The following is a 27,073-nucleotide window of genomic DNA, read 5'->3' on the forward strand; positions in this document are numbered from 1 at the left end:
TTGTTGTAAATTAAACTACCCATGAGTATATTTAGTAGGCAACTTTAAATGTAATAACCTTGAACATATTCAAAAGTAAAATGCAACATACACAGTAGTGCAGCAGTAATATTAACGCAAAACCTTCCTGACTTATTCTTTTTTTTTTCTTTCAGAACAATGCTCTATACTTTTAATTTTACTCTCAATACCTTAAATATATTAGAGTATGCAAGATAATACTATTTACTTAAAGGGTAATTCACCCAAAAATGAAAATTCTGTAATCATTTACTCACCATCAAGTTATTCCAGGTTTGGAATTTTCATTTTTGGGTGAACTATCCCTTTAGCTAAGGTTATAAATATGACTAGTAGCTTTTCCCCAATATGGTATTAGTAGTTACTTAAAGTAGTTTACTAAAGTATCTCAATATTTCTTTTACTAATTACGTTGTCATAGCTCTAAACAAGTTCTCTTTTCCTTCTTTCCCTATATCAGACCAGACCCCTGTACTGCATGATAGAGCTGAATGTGCCAGTGCTGGACAGGTTTTTTAATGACTGTGACACAGCCCGGTTTTTGGCTGAGCAGGGAGGCCCTGACAGTGGTACATCATACAGAGTGGTCTCAGAGTGTTTGACATGTGCCTCGTTCCATTGTCCACCGCATTATTCTCCGAGTCACTAAGGAGTACTTTCTGTAATGTATAGCACAATTTGTTTTAATGTGTTAAACTATTTATTTACAGGACAAAAAATTAAACGTATAGAAGAATGTTTTGTGAAAAAACATTATAAGCTGCATTAAAAAAAAGCAATGTACATAATTACTTCTCTTTTATTTCAATTATTTATGTGAATATGCAAAACACAAAACAAAATGTACAGAAAGTACTCAGGCTCATTTACAAATAAATTAAACTTCAAAAATGAATTATGTATACAACTTATTAATTTCATTTTGAACTTACATCACAAAAATAAACTGCAGAAATTAGGTTGTTTCATTGACAGAGTGACATTAAAAGGGGTGGGGGGGTGTTGAGAAATTTACTGTACCCATTTTTTCCACTGTTTTCTCTTGTCCAATAGAGAATACTTCCACTCACTCCCTCACCTGTCCCAGGACACTTGCAATCATAAGGCAGAGCAAATAAACCATGCCTGTTAACAACATAAGAACAATGAATTTCATCAAAAAACTGTCTATTAACTTGCTTACTTTGTATTTTTTAAGTCTTTCCCCAGCAGGCTCATTTTCACATTGTAGTGAATAAAAGCTGTTAAATACTTAAAAAAACTGTTTGAATTCTTCATAAAACATTTTAGTTGCCATTTTTAGTGCTGTATTGATGTTCCTCCCACAGGTGTAAGTTGTCTATCACCATCTCTATTCACAGTACAAATATTGATCACTGTCAAGACAGTCAATTTTCTTCATTTTACTCTTGTACTCCAGCCAGTCGCACTGTGTTTGTCAAAGGGAAGGATGCCATCCACCAAGCTGTGCACTGTGGAAACAGCTGAAGTGACAGAAATATTTATCAGCCTGTTTATTTTGGTTATCAATGCTTTTTTGCCCCATATCTCATTAGTCTTAAATAGCAACTGAGAGGCAGTAATTAGTGGGGGAAAGCTCTAAGAAGAGATAATTGGGTTTAGTAGACATAGTTACAAGGAAGTAGTTTAGTTGCAGGAATCTTCTGTCTGTCAGAGAGCCAATTAACGCCATCCAACTGGATCCGAAACATCCTTTGTAGAAACTGCTGCAAAGTCAGTGCATAAATGAGTTGCATTCATGTTTGGAAATACATAGAGGGAGGCATAGTGGACGTGAAAGTTTATTTTGATGGAAGTGCAAGAAATTATGTGACAGTTAATGCTTTTTAAAATGCTGTGTGCAACACTTACTAGTCATGCTCCTCTTCTCCTAGGGTAAGGAAAGTTGGACTGTCTTGAACTGCTTACATAATAAATTGGGCTTTAAGGTTCAAGGAAGGCTTTACAGTATGGCAATAAATAACACATTTTGTATTGCCCTGGGAAAAAAAGGACATTTGCTATTTTTGGAACATAGTACACCTGCTCAGATTCAGCTCATAAATTACATCAACTTGCCAGCTTGGCAGTTTTATTTGCTAGACTCACCTGGAAATGTCTAGACTCACCTGAACAAAAAATACATGTATGACAAATATTCTTTATCCAATTACATAGTTTTACAAACTGTAGAATTAATTTAATAAAATAATATTCTAATTTTGTTATCATTTACAGACCTCATATCTTTCCAAACCCATATAACTAACTACTGCAGAACATAATTTTTTACAGAATGTCGATGTTGCTCTTTTACAATAAAAGCAGTGACCACTGTCTAGCTTAAATAATAAATAAATAACATATTGTGAAACACAATATAATAAAGTCTGCTGAAACAATATGTTATGGGAGAAAAAAAAGTTAGACATAAAAGACAATGCTGTTTTATGTTATTTACATTACATCAAGATGTGCCAAATTTGAATATGCACATATGCAAATGAGATTTTAGAGGCTTTTTGATGTCTCTAATGCCTAATGAAAATTAATTGATAAAATCGGTCATAAGAGAAAATTTAAACAATCAACACTGAATTTCATTACTGATTACTGACAGGGTGCAACAGAAAAATTAAGCACAATAATGTTGACTAAAATATTTTTATGAAATATTTGTTGTACGTTAAAGGGGTCATATGACGTTGCTAAAAAAGAACATTATTTTGTGTATTTGTTGTAATGAAATGTTTTTATGCGTTTTAAGGTTCAAAAAAACATTATTTTCCACATACTGTACATTATATTTTCTCCTCTATGCCCAGCCTTCTGAAATGTGTAGATTTTTATTCATTCTGAAGCGAGGTGTATACTGATTGGCCAGCTATCTAGTGTGTTGTGATTGGCCAAAAACCTAAAGCGTGTGACTGAAATGTTACACCCCTGACCATACTGTGATGCCATGTCCCAGTGCGACGAGACAAAAACAATAAAACCCATTACAAACGAAGCATTTGTTGCAGCCAGTGGGTACATAATTACTGATTATAATGACTTATACTCTTTTTACACGTTGCATCGTGCCGCGTAAACATGTCTGAATTTGTGATCGGAGAAACGACAACAAGCCTACTCTACACTGCTCAAAACTCACATTTGAATCATCAGTGGCAAATCCTTTAAATATAAAAACGTACTTACAGGCTGTGAGTCAGCATTATTTGTCAGAACATCGGTATTGTAGGCTACTCTCCCAGGAAACAGTCCTCGTCCTCTGTAAAATGCGTTGCACACATCTGAATATTTGGTTTGAACTGTTCTGGAACAGTGTTGTAAATAGAACTTAACCACTGATTTCTAGATGTGTCCTCCTTTGGAAGACCAAACAAAGTAGTTTTGTTTTCACAACGAAACACACAGCGTCTCTGTTTAAATGAGGCCTTTTAGGAGGGCGTGGATGAGTCTTAACTTTTATAAAGAATATCTCTTTGGGTTTAAGACCTTAGTCTTTGCATCTATAAGGGTCGTATCTATGCACAAACAGCTTGTAACACTCCACAGAGAAAGGAAAACATGGAATCGCATCATATGACCCCTTTAAATTTAACTTTTAAATAATTAATTTAATAATTGACAGATAATCAATATATTATTGATTATCAAAAATAATCATTAGTTACAGCCCTACACTCTTAAAATTAAAGGTTCTTTATTGCCATTGATAGTTCCATGAAGAATGTTTAACATCCATGGAATCTTTCCAATGTGCAAAAGATTCTTTATAGTAGAAAAATGGTTCTCAAACTGTTTAAAACGTTTTCACACTAAGAAAATAACTTTTCACTGAAAGGTTCTTTGGGAACCAAAGATGGTTCTTCTGTCGCATCGCTATGAAAACCCCCTTTTAGAACCGTAATTTTTAAAAGTGTACTGTGAATTACATCCAAACACCCAAGAACCCTCCACATTTCAAAAACATTCCTTTATTATAAATAAATTATTTGTATAAAAAATTTAATTGGCATGCTTCAACCATGGCATTTGCACACTCACAACCCGATGTTACAGACCAGAGTAGCCAATACAAGAGACAAACGCATTTTCCAATGCAGGTCTGACACTGTGGGACAAGAATGAAAAATTTTCACAACCACAAAATACTTACAATTAGAATAACACGTAACATGTTCGACTCCAATATTAGTTCTGTTTCTTTTAACTCAGTATTTTTTTCTCTTACCCTTTTGCCAGGGTCCCGTTTATTGGCTGCCCACGTAAATGCCAGCTTTTGTCTCCTTTTTCTGGATGGCTGCCTAGGCTTTCTTATAAAATATCCAGGAAAAAAAAGTCCAAGAGTCCATCCTCTTGTCCACAAACAACACTGATGTCTCATGCTTGGATTTCAGTCATTGGATCCTGTTTTGTCGGAGCCAGCCAGATCCATGCCAAACCATTTTCTGGATGTGCACTCATATGGCATGATTGGTGTAGCTGACGTAGGTTGTTTTTGTGGATGGTGCTGAAAAAGCAAATAGCCGGTTAAAAAAGACAGCTGTGTATCATAAACAAGAAAACACAATATCACTGCAAGAGATGAGATAATTGTGGTGTGCTGAGTTAATTCGGTTAGATTCTGAGTAACCATCAGAATGAAATTTTCACTTAATTTCATGGATTGAAAATTATTTTTCTCTTGCTTTCATTTATGAGTTTTAATTTTTTGTTGGGTTTGTTATAACATTCTTTTGTCATGTCTTTATCTTGTGGCTTTTTTGCAGAAAAGGTCTGGGATGTGACGTCATTCTCGAGAAGTCATTCTAAAAATATGATTTATGGCAATTAAATAAAATTAAAATGAACACTTATTTCAGACATTAACTCAATTTTTACTAAAAGAAAATATGCACCTGTAACTTCTGCCACGTTCACCCTCTTGTTGTCACAAATCCATATGAATTTCTTTTTTCAAAAGAATAATTTTTAAAGAATATCTCAGCCACTCTTGACAATATTTTTAAAAAGTGAATGAGAACTATGGCTGTCAGGCTTTAAAATGATTTTTTAAAAAGCACAATTTGTACAAATGGCCCATATGACTCAATCAAGTCTTCTGACAGCTTTGTGTGACAAAAACTTTATGGACAAATTGATCTTTTGAATCTTTTTCAATGCATTGTTTGAACCAGTTCATGAAACCACTCTGAATTATTCAGTTATTTCATTCTGAATCAGTTTTTTAATTCAACTCACTGATTTGGTCACAGCAGATAGCAGCTTACTAAAGAGGAAGATTAATTTCTGTTAATGTAAAAAGCTGTCATATTACTAGGACTTTACTAGTAATATGGACAACTTTAATGGTGCATTTTTTAAGCTTCAAATCTCTGGTTCCCATTCAATGAAACTGCATGAAATGAGAGCACATTATTCAAAATTTCTCCTTTGTGTTTCATACAAGAAAGAAAGTTCAGGGTTTTTGAACAATATCAGGTTGATTTTGGGTTGATTTTTGGTCATTTTTGGGTGAACTATTTGTCAGCCAATAATAATCTCTTATTCACCCAAAAATGAAAATCCTGTCATCGTTTACTTACCCTGAAGTTGTTCCAAACCAAACAGCTGATGGTAGACACTGATTTAGACAGTATTTATTTATTTATTTATTTATTTATTTGTCAACTGTTTGTTTACCCACATTCTTCAAAATATCTTCTTGTGTTCAGCAGAAGAAAGAAATTGAAACAGGTTTGGAATTTCTTCAGGGTGAATGAATGATAACAGAATTTTCATTTTTGTGGGCGAAATCCAGTGACCAACAGAAAGCTGTTCATAGTTCATAAGTTCATACATTGTGACACTATCAACAACAAACAATGGACATTTTTTTTTGCCTGCAAAATTTTGCTAATGTGACTTACACTTCATAAATTGGTAGCAGCATATATACTAGTAAATTAGAATGTCGTGGAAAAGTTCATTTATTTCAGTAATTCAACTCAAATTGTGAAACTTGTGTATTAAATAAATTCAGTGCACACAGACTGAAGTAGTTTCAGGTCTTTTGGTTCGTTTTAATTGTGATGATATTGGCTCACATTTAACAAAAACACACCAAATCACTATCTCAACAAATTAGAATACTTCATAAGACCGATTAAAAAAAAAAAAACCAAAAAAAAAAAAAAAAAAAATTTTAGTGAATTGTTGGCCTTCTGGAAAGTATGTTCATTTACTGTACTGTATATGTACTCAATACTTGGTAGGGGCTCCTTTTGCTTTAATTACTGCCTCAATTCGGCGTGGCATGGAGGTGATCAGTTTGTGGCACTGCTGAGGTGGTATGGAAGCCCAGGTTTCTTTGACAGTGGCCTTCAGCTCATCTGCATTTTTTGGTCTCTTGTTTCTCATTTTCCTCTTGACAATACCCCATAGATTCTCTATGGGGTTCAACAAAGCTTCCATCAAGAAAAAAATAGTTCAAGCAAGAGTACAGCGCCAACTGCTGTTACCCAGATGAGCCTGTGTTATTAGCTTTTACAGGTTGTTATCCAGGGATAATATACCTCGGAATGTCACGACTGACCAATCAGAATCAAGTATTCCACAGAGCCGTGTAATAAAATTTTATATGAGATGTGAACCAAGCCATAAATGTTCCATCTAGTGTTAGCGTCAGACAACACAGCAACATAGCTAATGAATTCTGAAACTCAAGTGAATGAATCCTTATCTGCTCCATTTCCTCACAATAAAAAGCTTCAGATGACAAGATAAATACCAAAGAGAGTAAGCAATTAAAACATTGTATTGTAGAACAATTAAAGTTATCAGTTCATTAGCACAAAGATCATGCACAGCTTAGCCACCATTAAAGGAATAGTTCACCCAAAAATGACATATCTGGTCAAAATGCTAAATATACATGTGGGTCAATGACATATAAGAAAAATAATAAAAATAAAATTGTGATGAGTGGGGTGGGGCCGAGAGCCGTGGGAACGGAGCGAGGCCGGTGGAGTGATTGGGAAATGAGCGACACCTGCTCCACTCACCGGTCTCGAGTCCCACGGAGGAGATTGGAAGGATATAAAAGAGGAGCGACGACAGTGAAGGACGAGAGAGGACCAGGCCTGGGTTTTATTTTGGGTTTGGTTTTTGTTTTTGTTTGTGCGCGGCAGTCGCCCGTGAGGGGCTGTGGCGCTGTTTTGTGTTTATTTTGTGATTAAAGTTTTATTTGAGTGTTTGCCGGTTCCTGCCTCCTTCTTCCCGTGATTATGGAGTTTTTATATTTTTACAAAAATCTACTTTAAAATTAAACTTGCATTAATGTTGGTTTTTAAAATTGTTTAAATGACTCTAAAATATAGTGCAACCATCTAAGTAATAACATATTTAGAGCTTGAATACTAGTGTGTACATATTTTCATGAATATTTCTTGTAAATAAAATATTTTAAAATTAAAAGTATATTTACAAATTTGTTGAATTATTCATTCAGAAATATAAAAGTTTTTAGGGAAGTGCACCATTAGTACATTAGTAAGTACATAAATATATGATTGATCTAATTAAAATTGCATTTATACTTTACATTGTAATTTTGTATTTTAAATTAAAAATATATAATTTATATAAATAAATGTATGTATGTATATCTGAGACAGTGGTTCTCAAATGATTTCTTAAAATAAACAAAGAAAACTAAAAAACTATTTGAATAACCAGGGTTCCCACAATCCTGGACAAGTCATGTAATTTTACTAAATCTTAAAACTCATGCCAAGCTATAAAAATATTTTACATGGTAGAAATTATGAGTGAAAACGACTACTTATTGATTTATTTATTAAGAAAAAAATCCTTATCCAGTCAACTATGAAAGATTAAAGTCATTCATTAAAGTGGAAACCTTGAAGAACATTCAGCTCATCTGGAATCCTGAAATTTAATTTCCATAAACTAGGAGTGTTAGATCTTTCAACATCTTGTGGACAATGAAGGCCCGGAGTCAAAGAAAACCACTCATAATAAAATATTAAGCAAACTACTAAAGCTTCTCTTCTATAAATAATTTTTTATTTTATTTTTTATGAGGTTTCCCCCCCCCATCATTATGACTTCTTTATGGGTTTTATAACCCTGAATTCTGACTTCATCTGCATCACATCGTTGACCCACATGCCACATTAACATTAACAGTGCATGATAGAGAAGACGTCTGTACTCACTACTATTGTCCACACTCTCACAGAGTTCGGTTTTCACCTCTCCATTGGGCCGTTCACTGGCCAACTGGCTGAGCTTGTTTGTCATGGTGGCAGCGGTGACGATGGCCTTGAAGCTGCGCTTGCATTTGGGCACGTTCTGTTCCGGGTGCAAGATAATGATGTAGACTTTGGGCATGTAGAGCATCCCCAGAGATACAGATGCACTCAGGCTCAGAGAGACGGTCAGTGTGGCCGTCTGAATGTACATCTGGAGAAGAGAAGAGGGTGATATCAGTGGTTAGAGTATGAGTAAAATACTGAACAAAACAGCGCTGCCCTATAGCAGAAAAAATGTTCTAATGTAACACACACATATTTTCTTTCTTATAAATGTCCCCGAGCTAGATCTTCCTTCAGTGTAAGTCTATGAGAACTTTGTTTTATTATCCACCAGATTAAAATAAGTTGTTAAATGGCACTGGCAAACCTGTTCTCAACAAGCCAGATAATTTATCATTCATGTTTGAAGCACTTGCACGAAAAGAGTTCTGCAACAAGTTTGGTTTAGGGATTTGTTCTATGCTAATGTAGCTAGGTACCTAGATAACAAGTGATGAATTATTGCTAATATTATTATGTTAGTAGATTATTAAGTTAGAATGTACCTCAAGATCAGGTCTGACTCCATTTTGGTGCACTCCAGTCAAATCTGATTTCAATAATGCTAATGTTTACAAATTCACAAAACTTGAACCTAGGATGCAACCACATGCCCCGAGCAAGACTATTTAAAATGTTGACTCATCCTTGCCCAGGTCTGAGAGTTTGATAAATGACAAATACTGCTTTCCTTACCTTGGGTGCGAGTGATCAGTGAGCTAACGAGCAGTAAATGATAACATATGCCTGCTGTGGGTGAAGCAGATGATAAAGCTCTTCATGTTTATATTAAGAGAAATGAGATGCTGAGAATAAATGAGTGCAGGATTTTAGGTCAGGGAAGGAGAATCTAGAGCACCACAGGAGGTGGTTACTACTGCTTATATGAGACTGAAATCAAATTAACTGTATTGCTTAGTACTGACATGGGCAAAGAGGTAAACACACCAGCAGAGGATTTCATGTACTGCCTCTCTGAGACAACAGAGTGCTGCCATCCTGTCAAGGAAATTTGACTGCACACAATGCTCACTGAATCTCCCTTTGAGTTGTAATTTAATTCAACTCTTTTGTGAAAGTCTCCATACTGCCAGACAGAAGGAGTGACACTCACTGAAAAATAAATCAAAGAACATACTGTAGCAGCTGCAGCAAAGGAATTAATGCATTTCAATTAAAGCAAGCAAAGTAGTTGTATATCCTTTAGCATTGCTTCTAAAGTGAAGTGACATGTGGCCAAGTATGGTGACCCATACTCAGAATTTGTGCTCTGCATTTAACCCATCCAAGTGCACACACACAGTAGTGAACACACACACAGCGCCAGAGGAGCAGGAAGGGTGGAAGTCATGGTACTGACGGTGCAAGAGAGCGCTGGTTATTCACTCCCCCCACCTACAATTCCTGCCAGTACTGAGAGTCGAACTCTCTAACCATTAGGTCTGAGTCTCTAACCATTAGGTCATGACTGCCCCCAGAATCTAGAATGATTATGTATTTTAGCTTGACCCTCTGCTGAAAAAAAAACAAACAAACTAGGCAAGTCTGATGGCTGGTTTTAAAGGGGTTTTGGCAACTTTTTTAGATTTTCAGATGGGGAGACTATCTTGACGACCAGCTAAATCTGCTGAACACCAGCCAGACCAGCTTGGCCAAGCTGTGTGATCATCCTGAACCAGCTAAGACCAGCAAAGTAACTTCGGTTTAAGATGGCCTTTTCAACAGTGTCATCCATGTAAAATATTGTCTGATTTAAGCTAAAGAAGCTGATTTTTTTGGGAACTAGCTGCCTGATGATGTTGTTTAAATGGCTGCTGAATGACTTGCTTTCAAAAAGACTTTGGTATTTTTTCATGTGATGTCAAATGTCATATAACTATGGAGCCCCCTAAGGGGACATTGTGATGGAAAGAATATGAGACTGGTGTAAAAATTATATTTTAATGCTTTTGACTTCACTTGCAAAAGTATTGCATTCCCCCAAGAAATGTTGTTTCATCGCAAAAGCATCATCTCTGCTCATATTATTTCCATCAAAAAAGGTTTGTGAGCAAAATGCAAAGTTTCTCAGAGGGACGCAAAGGTTTTGCAAGAGAACCCAAAGATACGGTGGAATGAAAACATGTTGTAAGAGAACCCAAAATTTTTTGGGGTAGCGCAAAGGTTTGTGAAGAGAACACAAAGGTTATCGGAGAAATGGAAAAGTTCTTAGAGGAGCAACATTTTCTGGAGAGAACACTCAAAAGCATTGAAATATAATTTTTCCTTCTATCTCATTATTTTCTCATTACTATGTCCCTTTAGGGGCTCCATATACTGTATATCACATCATACAGCGTGGCAGAAACAAACTGAGAAGATTCTAGAAGTTGAAAATGGTTTAGTTAAACATTTCCCTCTCTTTGCGTTTTCAATTAGCCATTAGCAAGCTAACAGCTTGGCCTACCATTTTAGCATAGTGCTAGCTGCTTAAAAAAGCACCAATGATTAGTCTACTCTTTCTTAAGCCCAAAGAATTCTTCAGCTTTGTAGTAAAGCTTAGCTACAGTCAGTCGCATAGCCTTATTATGAGCAAAACCCCCTCACACAGTGTCTTATCAATGTAGGCATCTGCTGTTGTTGCCATCTCCAGTAGTTTGTTGTTGTTGTTCCATCTCATCCATTTCATTTTTGACTAAGAATCAACAATTGCTTTGCAATACTTTCCATGTCAGTGCACCACAAGGAAGAAACACTTTATCAAAGCATTCCTCATTTTGTATGTTGGTGTTGATAAAAACACTTGCCAAATGAATAAATGTAAATTTATTTTAGCTACACTCATTACTAACAGGTGCAAAGCAATGCAGTCTCTAAAGAAAAACATTAAATCAGAGTGAATGCTGCTTAATTTTATATCTGCCGCAAAATTAGCACAAATACATCAAGAATATACTGCATATCCTTATAGTGTACTGTATTCTGAAAAGCACTTGTGTGTGTTTATATATTTTTATGTGCCTATTGTAATTCACAGCGTCAGTCAGTCGCACCAAAACAGCAGGAGTAAAAAAAGACAACACACTCTCAAAAACACATAGGAAGATGTAAACTCCATTTAACTAAAGATCTTTGGGGAGCTTAAGTGGTTTAAAAATCAATGCCACAGCATGTGAGCGGTGAACGAATAAACACAACCAACTATATATAAACTGGAACTCATTCAAAATGTCTGTAAAACTGCAAATGACTCATCTAACTCTAATTACCCCCGGCAGGCATCCTTTCCTCATCTTTTCATCTGTTCCCCTCTATTCAACTGCACCGCAATGCAAAGTGAGGGTACTGACAGAAAAACCAATTGGTATAGTTCCTTTACTCACTCCAGGACGTTTAACACAAGCAAACCCAATGCTAATATACGATCAGTTCCCATCCATAAGGAAATGCACAAGTATGCTGAAGAAATGGGACTGTTAATGCAGAAAATAAGCAGAAACGAGGAGACGCGCACAAGGTTCAAATTACACGCCATGCAGCTCTAAAGAAAGTTTTCTGAGTTTTAATGAGCACAGAGTGAGGAGATGTGAATAAGAAAGACATGCCTCAATAAAATACTCATATCTGTGTCCTCATATTGCGGTTGCTCATTGCAATAATCTTTTTTACATCAGTGAGGGCGTAAGAAATAAGCCTGGGAGAGATAAGGGAAACGGGAAATACGCTCTGCGGATTTCTTTCCATTTGGACTCTCTTGTCATGCAGAGGAATGAAAAACGGTCTGATTTAAAGGAAACAATTTCCCCTTTTACATAACTTTTAATTTAATACCACCCCGAGGGAAAGCCATTTACCACAACATTTTTTTTCATAGTGTTTGTTTCTCAAAATGAATGCTAGAGTGCTTTTATGTTAGATTCTGCAGTTCTGCTAATCCCTCGTGTATGCGACCTCGCTGAGTAAAAATAGCCTATCATAACTCACTTATGCTAATCTGACTGAGATATGCTATCTAGCAGATGATAATTAAACGCTGGAAAAGCTGAGAGAGAGATTTTGACATTTTGTACTATATAAAGGCTTAAAACTTGATATTTTGCTTATCTAAAACATTATGTAAAATCAGACTAAACAATGGTGGAACAATGACGTCACTTTGTAGGCAAAACCCCAGTTCCATCATCCCAGAGTCAATGGGTTTTTTGAATGGGAGTTTGATTAAATCCCCTAAAATATGATATGTGGTTAACACAAGCTCAAAATACTTTAATATTTTATTCTACGGCATAAAACACACCAGTTACACCCCACTCATGATTTTTTAAACTGTTACGCTTCTTGAAAATATGGTTGCTAACAAGTTGCTAAATGGGACTACAGGTGCTGTCTGAGACATTAAACGTCATCACGCTAAACAGTTGATCAATTTATAGTACTTTTCAATTATAGTATAATTAGTACAATTAATTGTATAATAACCAATTAATAGTTTCCTGCATTTTCTATTGTTGTTCGACAAGACTCTGGGTTCGTACGATAAGATAAATTTTACGATTATATTACGATTATTCCATATAAACACCACATTTACCAGCTTTTCATGGTCACGGTGAAAGTGAAACTTTAATAATGCATAGTGCTTAAAGCCATGTTAAAATGAAATGTTTATGCCCACATGAAGCGGTTAGAAAGCAGAAAGTTTGATGATTTTCTAGAAGCAAGGATAAAATAACATTTTGTGTAACCACCCTAACAAAATGGTAGCTGAAATGTGGTACTTTATTAATTAAAATAAATGTTACCATATCCAAAAACTTGCTCTCTCTGCTGTTATTTAATAGAATAAATGCACTAGAATTTTATTGAATACTACGTTTAATTAAAATATGTGCTTCCTGTGCTTTAGTTATGATCATTTCATTTATTCGCTGCTTACTATCTATTATTAATGATTCATTTCAGTTTTAGTTTTGCTCTAGTTTTGTATTCATTCCAGTTTTTATATGAAAAGATTCATGTAACGTGGATTGAAAATCATCCACAGAGTAAATCCTTTTAACTGGACATGTTTATAAAAATCTGTTTGAAAAATTTGTCGGAAGCGTGGTGGTGGTGAGGTTGAAGACAAGCTACCGTGGCGTAGTTCATTTATAGTCTAAGTTTAGCTTTTTAGTTCTGCCAGTGGTATTTAGGCTTCAAAATCCATAAAAGTTATATTATTTTGTGACGATTATCTTGATGGACAAAACATGTAAGTATCATGAACTATGGCTGAACATGATACGATTATCCAGAAGCCTATGGTAAAATCCTATTGACTTTTTGTCGAGGGAACCAGTGTGATGCTAACAGCCAATTGGCCTACAAAGTGATGTCATAGTACCACCACACTATTAAATGAGTATTATGACAAATGCCTTACATTTGATAGCCAGAAATATGCTGTATGCAAACAGAGACACAAAGGCTTGACAAATGCATTGAGTTACATAGCTGCGATGCTAACAAACCTGTGAAAAACGTGACTAGAAGAATGCTATAGCAACCCATGTGGCTAAGCTTGGTTTGCTGTTTGCAGTGTGCACTTGTATTATGAACTGCGTTTGGACACATTTCCAGAACACACATATATATTTGTGTTTTGACAATGTTGTCGTCTGTGTGTAAAACTTTTAAAAAACACAACAGAAAAAAAAATGTTGCCATTTTTAGTACATTGTTCTAAGAAAGTAACTTTTAAACTAAGCAGCTTTCAGTTGGTCAATGCAGAGAGAAATATTTAACAATTGCATTGTTCTTGCTGGATTTTGCCTGTGAAAATTCACCAAACAGCAGCAGTTGTGACCTCACCTTGATATTTAAGGATTAATTGATATTTTAATTATATTAACATGTAGTCTTTGCATATTCCTACTGTATATAATGGGCTGGTTCTTGCAGCCTATATCACGGGTGACCTTCCCAAAATGTGTGAGGTCGTGAAGTAGGACGAAGGCAAGCATTTGAAGTAGGATATATACAGCATTTGAAGAGGCAAGCATTTGAAGTAAACATATATACAGTATATATATATATATATATATATATTTACGATGCTTAATTATTGTGTTTGGGTCATCAAAAATGGTCTACGTTGAGCCCTGTTCACTTGCACTAGATGGAGAAAAATCTTGTAATGTCTCTCTCCAAAATATGAATTCCTCTTTGGCTGAAGAATGAAAGTCATACACATCTTTAATGGCTTGGGGGATGAGTAAATAATCTGGACAATTTCATTTTGGGTTAACTATTCCCTTATAGAAACCATCTAAATGTTAACAGTGTGAGGTGATTTGTGCATGCAATCCAGATGCATTGAGTCTTGGTCCTCATGTGGATAACCAAGGTTGAATACTGAAATATTGTACGCTCTCTAGTGTCAAGGATAAAAAAAAGCAAATACCTAAAGGTTTAGCACTTGCTGCATGCAAAACACATACTGAGGTGGATTTGAAAGCTAACCCCCTCTAGTCATTTTCAAGAGGTTGGCACAATGGATTACAGACCATTGAGTTGATTGGCAGGTATTTTGTCTGGAAGGGAAACTATCCAAGGGATAATCTTTTGTAAGAGCCTCATGCACGTCACATGCCGTGAACATTTTAAGTGGGAAAATGGCAGTTTGTTCCATGTCAGTGTGCTTAAAATCCCTTTTGCTAATTACTACATTAAATTGCTCCAAGAGCTAATTCTGTGTTCCATGAAAAACTGGATTCGATATCTTGTCAGGCTTTTGACAGGTGTGTTCCATTCAAAAATGTCTCTGCTCAGCAGTAGATTTAGAACATTGCAGCAATGGTGTCAAAAATACAGGTTATTAAAGGTCTATGGTTACTAAATGTTGTAAACACAAACACACAATCACAAAATGAAAGAATGCTAGGAAATGTCCTTTCGGCAGGAAAAATATGATCAAACAAAATATGTAAGGGATAACAAACAGTTGGCCGGTCATTATAACAAAATAAACCCGACAGCAGAGCCAGTCAAACCATTACGCTACACAGGCGACCGCTCAGGACACCATCTCTTGGGATTTATTCACTTTGATGAGAAAGTTGATGAGAAAGTTCAATAGTTGAGATGAGAAAGATTCTCGCTCAGTGCAGTTTTGAGTTTTGAACTGGGGCCGGTGTAAAACGCCTTTACCAAAAGTGTTTTTTCTAGAACTGCAATGGTAAACTGTAAATATATGGAACTATAAAGAATGTATATATACATAAGAATGTATATATATATGTATGTATGTATTTCATGCTGATATATATGCAAATTTTAAATTAAAAACACTTAATTAAAAATATATGTAGTGGGTTATATGTATGTATGTATGTATTTCAATTTTTATTTATGAAAATTTTATTTTAAAAATTTGTATGTATGTATGTATTTCATGCTGATATATATGCAAATTTTAAATTAAAAACATTTATTAATATAAAATCTGTCAAGACTATGGACTTGTCTGTGTGTGTTTTTGCCCCTGTGAACCAGTTTTTGTCTCCCATTGATTGTTGATTTGATCCCAGGTGTGTCTCCTTAGTTCCCTTGTTACCCTGAGTTTAAAAGCCCCAGTCTAATATGTTTATGTTTGTCAGGTCTACTCATAGTCTGCGTGTGTCTTCCAAGCTCCTTGTGTGGATTATGCTCTTCTGATTCCTGTATTAAAGACTGTTAATGTATCACAGCTGAGGGTGAACTGAGTATGGAGCGGTGTTTGTGCCAAAACTGGGAGGGGGATCTAATAGACTGGGAGTCTGAACTCGAGATTGAACTGCTCCCTCTCCTCTCTCCGTCGTCTCCGCTGGTCCTGTCCAGCCCTCCTTCGTCCTTGATTCCCTCGTCCAGCCCTGAGGTGGCTTCTGGTCCTCCAGTGCCTGTTCCTAGAAAGTGCCCTCCAGTGCCTGCTTCTCGAAAATGCCTGCCCTCCCACCCGCTTCAGCCTCCTCCACCGCTGTTGTCCAGCAGCCCCTCGCCCTCAGCCCACCATCATTGTGGTGCGAGCCCCACAGGACTGCCATCCTCCGGCGTCACCCTGGTTGGAGTCTCCTTCACCTCCACCTCCAGCCTCTGAGGCCTGGACTCTGCCTCGGCCAGTAGACCCAGCGGCTCCACCTTGGCTCCTAGCTCCCTTGCCTCCACTGTCAACCCATCAGCTCCACCGGGCTCCTTCCTCCCGCCAGCTCCACCATGGTCCTCAGTCGCTCCGCCGTGGATCTCCAGATCGCCGCCTCTCCTTCCTCCCGCCAGCTCCACCATGGTCCTCAGTCGCTCCGCCGTGGATCGGTCCGTCTCGGGTCCCTCATGGACTCCTCCGTCGGCTCCACTGTGGGTCGACATCATGGCTGTGGCCTGGGTCCAGCTGGACTCCTCCCGCTCCAAGCTCCTCCTGTCTCCTCCCTCCTTCGTCGCCCTCTGTCTGCTGGCCTCCTCCCGGATATCCATTCTCCACAGGAACCTCCTCCCAAGTGTCTCCTTAGTTCCCTCGTTATCCTGAGCTTAAAAGCCCCAGTCTATTGAGTTCATGTTTGTCGGGTCTACTTGTTGTCTACGTGTGTCTTCCAAGCTTCTTGTGTGAATTATTCTCCTGTGATTCCTGGATTTAAAGACTGTAAATGTTTCCCTCATGCTCCTTACTACAGCGTAATGTGACAATCATTATTTTGCAGATAATATTTTAATAATCGAATGTTTTTTTTTTTTAACCAGAACACAAATTTCATTTTCCATAATATAACACTTTCTCACACATTATAAAGGCCGATCATCATATTACATTACAGGGTGAGAAGTCATCATTTATCAACCTGAAGAGGATTTATTTTATGACAATGACCAGCTGACTCCACATTATCTCACTTAATACCTGGCTACTTTCCAAATAAATGAAGAAACAAACATAATATATTTATTTGTTATGTGAGGAAAAAAGAGGCTATGAAGTGATAGCAGACATGAAACGTGCTAAGTAGCAAAACCAAATGCTCAGTCAGTTAAACAGTTTAGTGGTCATCATTCAACAAAACTTGAACCAAAATCAGGTATTTCATATATATATATATATATATATATATATATATATATTTTATATATATCCATGCTAACAGAAAGCAGTTAGGTCCCCAAGTTGAACTCCATCTCCAGATATTATATCTTGAGAAAATCATGTTGTCGAGCTTCAAGATGATTTTTTAATAAGCATGGCTTTCAATCCTCAGTTTTTGCACAAATTGTCCTTCAACATAACACTTGGCATCAATATCTGACAGCAAACCTTTGTAGGCAGAAATCTCAACACGTCACAGATATTAGACATGCAGAAAAGACTGTGTTTTTAATCCTGGCTTCTTTTGCAGGCACTAATGAGCACTGGACAGAAATACGTCCTGGTGCAGAAAGAACAGAGGGTTCAGCCTACAGTCTGCAGACCACCACTGAAGTCATCAACATTATAAGACCCACACTGGCCCGGACCAACAGAGGCAGCATACTCTATTTATGGCCCATTAACAGCAGCAGAACTATTCCTCTGGGTCAACTTTGATCATCTCCATATATCTGATAATGAGCATCTCTTAGATGAGTGCTTGTTTTTGATGCAAAGACCTAAAAGTCTAACAAGCACTGTGTACTGATGGAGCAGCCAATGAGAAGATGATGTAGATGATCCTCATCTGTTCACTTCATCATGTTGCCACAACAATAAGAGAGAGGTATGCGATGATAGATAATGACAATAGCAATATATATTATTATAAAATGCTGTATCCAGATGTACCTGCACTGATTGAGGGATGATTCATATGAACTTTTAATATAACCTAATGACGCTACTGAACAGAAATGAATGTGATGTAACTGAAAACAATAAAATACTGCATTATCTAGCACTAAAGATGCATACATAATGTAATAATTTAACACATACATTATGTGAACCCAATTGATCACGATTAGGCCGGGAACATGAAAAAATATGACTTAAAAGGCCACATAGAGACTCATGAAATGTTTTTTTCATTTGTTCAATTCCATGAAAAAAAAAAAAACATATTCGATAGAGAGAATTGGACTTTCAAAACTCTACATACAAGGACAGTTTAATAATATAATATAATATAATATAATATAATATAATATAATATAATATAATATAAAGTCCAATAAAGTAAAATATCACTGCTTCTCAGCTTGTTACTCAAAAGCTGAACTAATGTCACACTACTGAAAAATGTAGTAAAGTTCATGGCATTGCTATGTTAATAAGTTGCTTTTTTTTTTAAAGAAATTAATACTTTTATTCAGTAAGGATGCATTAATGTTCCAAAAGATTTATATTTAATATTGAAGACATTTGTTTGCATTTTCTATTCATCAAAAAATACCGATTTTATATATTTTTAATATTAAGTGGCATATCTGTTATTATTTAACATTTATAATATCAAGACATATTTTTTGAGTTAATATTTCAGAAGGATCATGTGACACTGAAGACTGGAGTAACATCGCTTTTGAACATTTGTGACTTACCCGCTCTGCAGATTGTGCGGTCCCAAAGAAGATGGGAATGAAGGCCAGCCAGATGATGCAGGTGGTGTACATGGTAAATCCAATGGGCTTGGCCTCATTGAAGGTCTCCGGCACTCCCCTGGTCTTGATTGCGTAAACAGTGCACGTGACCATCAAAAGGATGCTATAGCCCAGTGAGCAGATGAGTGACAGGTCCGAGATGTCACACTTGAGCACCCCGCGTGCGTTTTCAGGGTCCTGCGTACGCTGCTCGCCGTAATCCACAATGGTGTGCGGCGGGTCAGCCACGAACCACACAAACACACCCATTAACTGAACTGAGATGAGGCTGAAGGTAATGACTAGCTGGGAGGCGGGGCTAATGAACCGAGGTGCCGCGACTGACCTCTTGCCCTGCTCAAAGATCCGATGGATGCGGTTGGTCTTGGTGAGTAAGGCAGCATAGCTGAAACACATGCCCAAACCCAGAAAGATCCTGCGGAAGGAGCAAACGGCCAATCCAGGTGCCGCTATCATGGGAAACGTGGTGACGTAGCATAGGAAAATTCCTGTTAGCAGCACGTAACTCATTTCCCTGCCAGAGGCCCGTACGATTGGTGTGTCGTTGTGACGCACGAAAGTCACCACCACAAAGGTCGTGGCAAGAATTCCCAGGATGGCGATGAAGATAGGTGCTACAGCCCAAGGCGAGTGCCACTCCAGCTTTATGATGGGGATTGGCTGGCAGCCTGTGCGGTTTTGATCTGGTCGTTGCTCATATGGGCAAAGCTGGCATGTGAACTCGCTGGCCTGGTAATGGTAGCCCTCGCAGCGCTCGCAGTGCCAGCAGCACAGCACCCCCTTCACAACCTTCTTCCGCTCGCCAGTCTGACAGGGCAGGCTGCATACAGACGCCGGCACAGATGAGTCCCCACTCGCCCACTGCATGGCTTTCATCTGATGACAAACAACGTCAGAATTATTTTGGTAAATGTCAAAAAGTATTTGTTATTTGTAGATTCTGTTTAATTAATTTGTTTGTTAAATTTATTAAAAAAAAAAAACTAAAAAAAAAAACTAATTTAACAAAGGAACATATTATGAAGGTAACATTAATTGTTATTAAAAAGATAAAGATGTTGTAAAATGTTTTGTCAGTAGTGGTGGTGATGTGTTTGACAAATAAAATAAATATTTGTATAATATAATATATTATATAATATAAACTACTGTTCAAAAGCTTGTGGTTGTTATGATTTTTTTTTTTTTTTTTAGAATATTTTCTTATGCTCAAAAATACAGTAAAACAGTAATATTGTGAAATCATATCACATTTTCAAATAATTGTTTTCTATTTGAATATGTTTTCAAATGCAATTTATTCCTGTGAGGCAAAGCTGAAATTTCAGTCTTCAGTGTCACATGATCCTTCAGAAATCATTCTAATATGCTGATTTGATGCTCGAGAAACATTTCTTATTCCTTCATTGATTCATTGATTAGACAGTTCAAAAGAACAACATATAACAATATAATATATATATATATATATATATATATATATATATATATATATATAATATATATATATATATATATATATATACTGTATATGAATGATATATATGTATATCAGTTTTTAACATTGTTAATGTCACTTGTGATCAATTTACTGCATTTGTGCTCAATAATAAAAGTATTATTTCTTTTGATTAAAAAAAATCATACTGACCCCAAACTTTTAAACAGTAGTATAAAAGCTGGAATACACTACATGACTTTTAAAATCTGAATAGATTTGTAAACAATCACATAGGAAAAACTGAGGATCACACACTACTACTTTAAAATCATTTAAAATGTGCACCTTGTTGCTAGGAGATGCGTTACAAATGTAAACAATATGTGTTCAAAAATCGGTTTAAAATATCAAACATGTTTGATATCCTCCTACTAATTACATTCATAGTCTTAAGAGTCTGTGACCATCATACACTACCCGATTTTCTCAATGTAAAAAATCTGCAGACTGACTTCGGCAACTAGCTTTAACTTCTCAAGATTATAAATCAGGGCAAATCTGAGCAACAATCTGAGAAAAAAATGTCTAGTGTATTCCAGCCTTAAATCATCAATGCCAGCATATATAAAATTAATTTCAAGTCTAATTAAAATTAATTCCGATTACAGGTGTTAATTCAACACCACTAACTGTACAATGTAACTGCCATAATCATTATGACAGTCATCTACACAATAATCATCATTATCAAAGCAAGTAACTTTTACAGGCAGCCTCTAACATTTAAGTACACTTGAAAAGAAATGTAGATGAACTCCTTACATTTAAATGCAGCTGATCCGTCCAGTGGCCGATGATTCTGTACTCAGTCGACCTGTTTGTTATCTGATACTGATAGATGTCGTAGCGTCCAGGGGCATCTCCATTTTCATTAAACACAACAAGGGTCTTGGCACTTCCTGTCCAAAAGATGAAATTATGATAATACATTATGATTGTCCTATCATGTGCAAACCTGAATCAGACACTCTAGGCTACATAATCTCCCATGGCCATAAACACATCAGACAATGATTAAGACATAAAAACATTAGTGTTTCTGCATAAAAAAAACCAGTCAAACAACAAGATGAATAATTTACAATCAGTGATAAGCTAAAAATTAAATCAGGGTCATATTCTGAACAAAACAATTTAGTGAATTGCTAACAAAGCATGGGAGGATCTTCTTCATTTGTTATCTGTTATTATACAAAATCATTCCATCATTATAGAGCCCTGGTGAGTTTTCTCAGGCCTACAAGAGTCATCTCAGATGAGCAATTTCAGCGGCATACAGAACAGATCGTGAGGAGGGAGAGTTTGTATCAAATGAGGGTCTCTCGAGATGGGGAATCATGCATTATTAAAACACCTGCATACAGTCAGCTGTAGACTGGGCCTAGAGGATTCCACAGGAAATTCTACTTGCTGCTACGACACCTCGAGCAACAAAATAATCAGATTAGTCATTTAGATTCTCATGCTCTGCACACACAATATATTTTAAGATGCATCTGCGTGTCAGGCAGCGATTCAAAGTGAGTCAATTATTTGACAAGTTTAGAGCAAAAGTGAAGTGAAATGGTATGAAAAAACTGTACATTTTTATTCCAAAAAAAGAGGAAAAAAACTGAATAAACATTTCTTTATCTAATAACAAACTAATATAATCAGATAACAAACACACAACAACAAAGCAAAAAACAAAAGAAAAACACTACACAAAACACCAAAGAAAAACAACACACACACACACACACACACACACACACACACACACACACACACACACACACACACACACACACAAAAGAAAAACAGCAAAAAAAAAAAGTTAAACACACCACCACCACCACCGCAAAAAAACACAACAAAATGAAAAACTAAAACAAAAACACAATACAACAAAACACAAAACAAATGCCACAAAAAACAAAAGCAAAATACAGTAAAATAAAAAACACAATGAAACAAAACAAAATACAACAAAACACATCAACATAAAAAAGAAAACACAATAAAACAAACAAAAACTAAATACAATACAACACAATACACAATAAAACACAAAAAACACCAAACACAAAAAAATCTAAACACGATACAAGAAAACAACACAAATACACACCACATCAAAGCAAAACAGAAGCAAAACAACACAATAAAACAAAACAAGACACAATTTAAGGTAAAAAAAATAATAATAATAATATAAAGCAAGAGTATATGAATTCAGGACAGAGAGATGAATTCATATTTTCTTAATTCAACGTTTAAGAGTTATTAAAAAAAGATGATGACTAACACTAAATGTGTTAATAACAGTTTTAAGGAGACATAGACAAAAGACGGATCACACACTGGCTACGTTTAAATGAAAAAAAGTAATCAGTTTGTAATAGGGATGTTTTATATGTAAGAATGTAATGCGTTTGTAATTGCACCTTAAACAGTCCGACTGAGCTTGATCGGAATGAAATTTCGATTGGATTGAAGGGGGTGGTTTATTCCTCTTCTATTACAGTACGATTGAGAGTGCGTGTAAACACTTGATCAGACTGAACCATGAAACTGAAAGGACTGCGCATGTGCAATGATGCAGAAATAACGTAATGACGTAAGACACGCGGAACAAGAGGCTCTTCCTTTTGAATAAAGTGTTGTATAAATGCATGTCCTGTCATTATAAAACTCTCCATTCACTCAGCAACTGTGAAGTGGAGCAGGACAACCTTGTTTTGGATACTCATCCACAGGCAACCTTAAATGGATAAATATTAATTCTGCTGTTAAAAACAAATAAAGAAACCGTGTAGGAGAGTGAGTTATTAGTGAGAGTTATTATGTGTAAACACAGTGAGAAACTCTATATTTATGCAGTGTGCACGTCAAAAAAACAAAAAAAAAACAATTCCAATTTGAAGCTTGTGACATATAAACATGCGCATCAATCCGATCACTTTATTTATTGTCAAGTAAACACTACAATCAGTCCGATTGAACCAAAAATTGTGCATGTAAACATAGCGACTGTCCCTCAAATAAATTATCTGTGCATTGCTTTTGTTGTAAATTATGTATCCAGAACAAAGTTGGCATAAGCCTCTTCATCTTCATGTAGGACACTGACCATTCTCCAATCAACGACTTGATTGCAGCCTCTCGCTTGTGCAATCCAAACGCCTTGTACAAAGACTGTGACAATACACAAGGAATGATTAAAGGGTGGATGAGATGTTTTGATTAAGCCAAGTCTTGGTTTAATCACAGGTTAGACCTCATTCTCAAGACTTGAAATTAGACAGTGCTAATTCAAAGTGGCCTGTGGAAAGCAGAACATGGAGAGACAACGAGTCGTCCTACTGTAATTTATGTGCGTCTGTAGGCACAAGTTTCGACTTGATCTCGGCATTACTTTTCACAGTACATGCATTGCAAATATAATCCGCAGTGGAGTGAATCACTCCTGGACACTGCCTGAAGATGTATCTCATTATAACACACCGTGGATAATATTCAGCATCAACAATGAATCAGCTCAAGTGTGCTGTATTTAAAAAGAACAAAGGCGAACAAAATGAGTTCATATGAGCATTCGGCACAGAAGATCAAAACTGTGAATCATGATGGAATATGTGATGAATCGACAACTCCATAAACCCCTGGAGTCCCAGGCTCGATTATTAGGGCCAGACACACAATTCCCATTTGTTAGATGTGGGCTACTTTTGAACCGTTTCGTCTTAATTAATCTCCTGTGAGGGAAACGCCTTCAACAACCTCGTGGACTCAGGGGAGATTCATACTAATAGCTATTTGATGAAGCTCATGTTCAAGTGGTGTGTTTGCCAGCTCTCTTACGGGAAGTGCTAACCTAATCAACAGAAGTTGAATGCTCGAGACGCTCACGCCATTGAAACACAGCCCGAGTAAATGGTAAATAAGACAGTTTTTGCTCTAAGGAGGACATTCAGTCATGTGGAGAGCATGAAAGATCATCTCTGTGGGGTGCATCTCCAATAACGTCCACCAGGCATGGACTGCAGCCAACTGCGTCACCACATTTGTAAAAACAGTTGCCACTAGCATTGCTTTTTTGCCAAAAGTGAAGACATCTGAACACTATGCTGGTTCACTGAATTAAAGTGTTTTCTCCGTCTTCCGAGAGGTCTATGCTAATGTGATTTGAACTACCTGAGGCTGGGGGTAGGGGGTGGTGGGGGAGACTTTGAGGAGACTTAGATCTTTCAGACCCAAGTGAAAAAATAGTATATGGGATAACATGAGGTTCAGTAAATAATTACAGAATAAGTATTTCTGGGTGAACTACTTCTTTACCAAATGACGCAAGAGGTTGCTATTAACACAGTGTAGCCTATAACATTGGAAAAAATTACATTGAATTAAACATTAAAATACAATCCTCACTTAATAAATACATATGGAATACATAATACAGGAATACATATGATACACATAATATAATATGTTACTATATTAACGTGCTGTATATACTTGACAAAATACTATTTCATCATGTGACAGTCAAGTAATTTGAGCCTACGTTAAAGCAAACTAAACATTCTCTTACTTTATCCATGCTCTACTTCCACATTTGACAGCTTTTTACTCCATTGGTTCATTCAGGAGATAAACTTTTTAGAGACTCCATCCGTGAGTTCTCCATCTCTTCTTTACCCATCTCCTTTTCACCATGTCACGTCACTTACTTGGGATTGGGAAGCTTCGGTCCCTCTGATTCCTTTCTCTCGGAGTTGTTGCGAGATCAAATGATTTCTTCTTTATACGACTTGTATGTAGCGCTAGTTTATGTACTACTCGAACAACATGCTATGTTTTGTTTGTTCGTTACAGTTGTCTAATTTGTAACTAACTGTATTTTGTTTGTAAAAATCTGTCTACTCAACTTATATATTTCTTCCAGTACTTACAGCGGTGATGTAAACATACACAAGTACAATGTAAAAAGAGAGCTGCTGGTGCAGCAGAAGAGTACAATTGAACCAAGAAATTGAACCAAGCGCAGAAACCAATTTCGAGACCACTGCCCTTATAGTGCCCTGATACAGTAGAATCACATCTATCCTCGTATAACTCAATCCCTTGACATCAGATCTAGTTTCATACAGCCGCTGCTTATAATGCAAGACAAACGATGAGGCAAAAATACAAGCGTAGGAATTCACAAGTCTTAAACTCTATATCCAATACAACCTCCCATGCAGGTTAAGCATTACAGCTCCACACACAGCATAAAAACATGCCTGCTCAGTGTTTTTGGATACAGGAATCAGGCCAATGATTATATTCTTGATCTTATGCCAGACTTTGACAGCAGAGCACCTTCATGTCAGACAAATGAAGGAAGTCCATGCCTTGTCAAAATGTTAATTCTTCAATTAATTCAGCTGTCTGATGTGAAGTGGTGATGCCATTTCCCTAGACTGAGATAAAGCATCACATATTAAAGAAAAAATGTTGATACCTACAATCCACTGTTTATTGAACTCATCTCTCTGTATTGATTTTTCCGCTCTTTATAAAGACAATTAGCTGCCGACAAGCTCACAGCAGACGCACACAACGTCCTTTCCCTGTCCTCCATTTATTCAACCATTATACAGCTACTAAATAATCTGTTTTCACTTAGCTGCTGAGAAACTAAGAGGAAATCGATAGTAGAGTTGAAAACACAAATAAAATCTTTCCAGGTCAGCTCTATAATCAATCGCTCGCTATTAAGACACTCTGACTAGCTTGAGAGAGTTCTTATTCTTCCTAAATGTTGAATGTTATCGTAATATACATTTGTTAATTATATAACTTAAAAACAGCATGCATTCACAGCATGTCTGTAATGTTGCAGGACTTGAATTTCCTTCAGTATGGAAATAATTTAAAATAAAATAAATATGTAAAGCAATGTAAATATGGATACAATTAAAGTAGAAAATAAAATAAAAAGACATGGACAAATGTTAAAGGTGAGACTTGAGTTCCCTTTAGTATGTAAAAAAAAAAAAAAATTAAATTAAATTAAATTAAATTAGACATGAACAAATAGGGAATATATATTATAGAATATATAAGAGATTTGAGATTTAAAAAAACAGCAATAATAAACTAATTAAAATAAACTAATTAAAATAAGATAATAAACAAATATGGTATATATTACAAAGGTGTGGCCTGAGTTCTGTTCTCTATGAATAAACACACACACACACACAATACACAATACACACAAAAAAAAAAACACATTGACAAATAAAGAATTCATTAAAAAGACAGGACTTGAGTTTCCTTCAGTATGCATAAAATAACATGAAATAAAATACAAGAAAAGTTATTAGAAAATAATAAACATGGTAAAGCAGACGATGGAAAATGCACTGAAAGTAAAATACTAATAATAAAAAATAAAAGTTAACAATGGAAAACAAAATTATACAAGGAAAAGTCAAATAAAATATGAAATAAAACCAAAAAATAAAAAAATAAAATAAAGAAAAAATTAAATATTGAGAATAAAACAAAATAAATATAAAATAAAGGTTAGCAGAAAAAAAAA

The 27,073-nt window shown here is 36.1% G+C and overlaps 1 protein-coding gene across 1 annotated transcript in view; it reads right to left on the reverse strand.

Annotated features, from left to right (window-relative positions):
- Window positions 1–4,323: 4,323 nt before the first annotated feature.
- The window catches only part of LOC109100632 (metabotropic glutamate receptor 8-like), a 92,581-nt gene continuing 69,831 nt past the window's right edge, over window positions 4,324–27,073 (reverse strand). Inside the window, exons 6-9 of the mRNA XM_042715545.1 lie at window positions 21,262–21,398; window positions 18,939–19,874; window positions 8,250–8,496; window positions 4,324–4,540 (exon numbers count right to left, since the gene is read on the reverse strand). Coding sequence (XP_042571479.1) covers window positions 4,491–4,540; window positions 8,250–8,496; window positions 18,939–19,874; window positions 21,262–21,398 — 1,370 coding nt within the window. The 3' untranslated portion in view covers window positions 4,324–4,490. The remainder of the gene's footprint in view (window positions 4,541–8,249; window positions 8,497–18,938; window positions 19,875–21,261; window positions 21,399–27,073) is intronic.

The sequence above is a fragment of the Cyprinus carpio genome, chromosome A25 (genome assembly GCF_018340385.1).
Source record: "Cyprinus carpio isolate SPL01 chromosome A25, ASM1834038v1, whole genome shotgun sequence".
Lineage (NCBI taxonomy): Eukaryota > Metazoa > Chordata > Actinopteri > Cypriniformes > Cyprinidae > Cyprinus > Cyprinus carpio.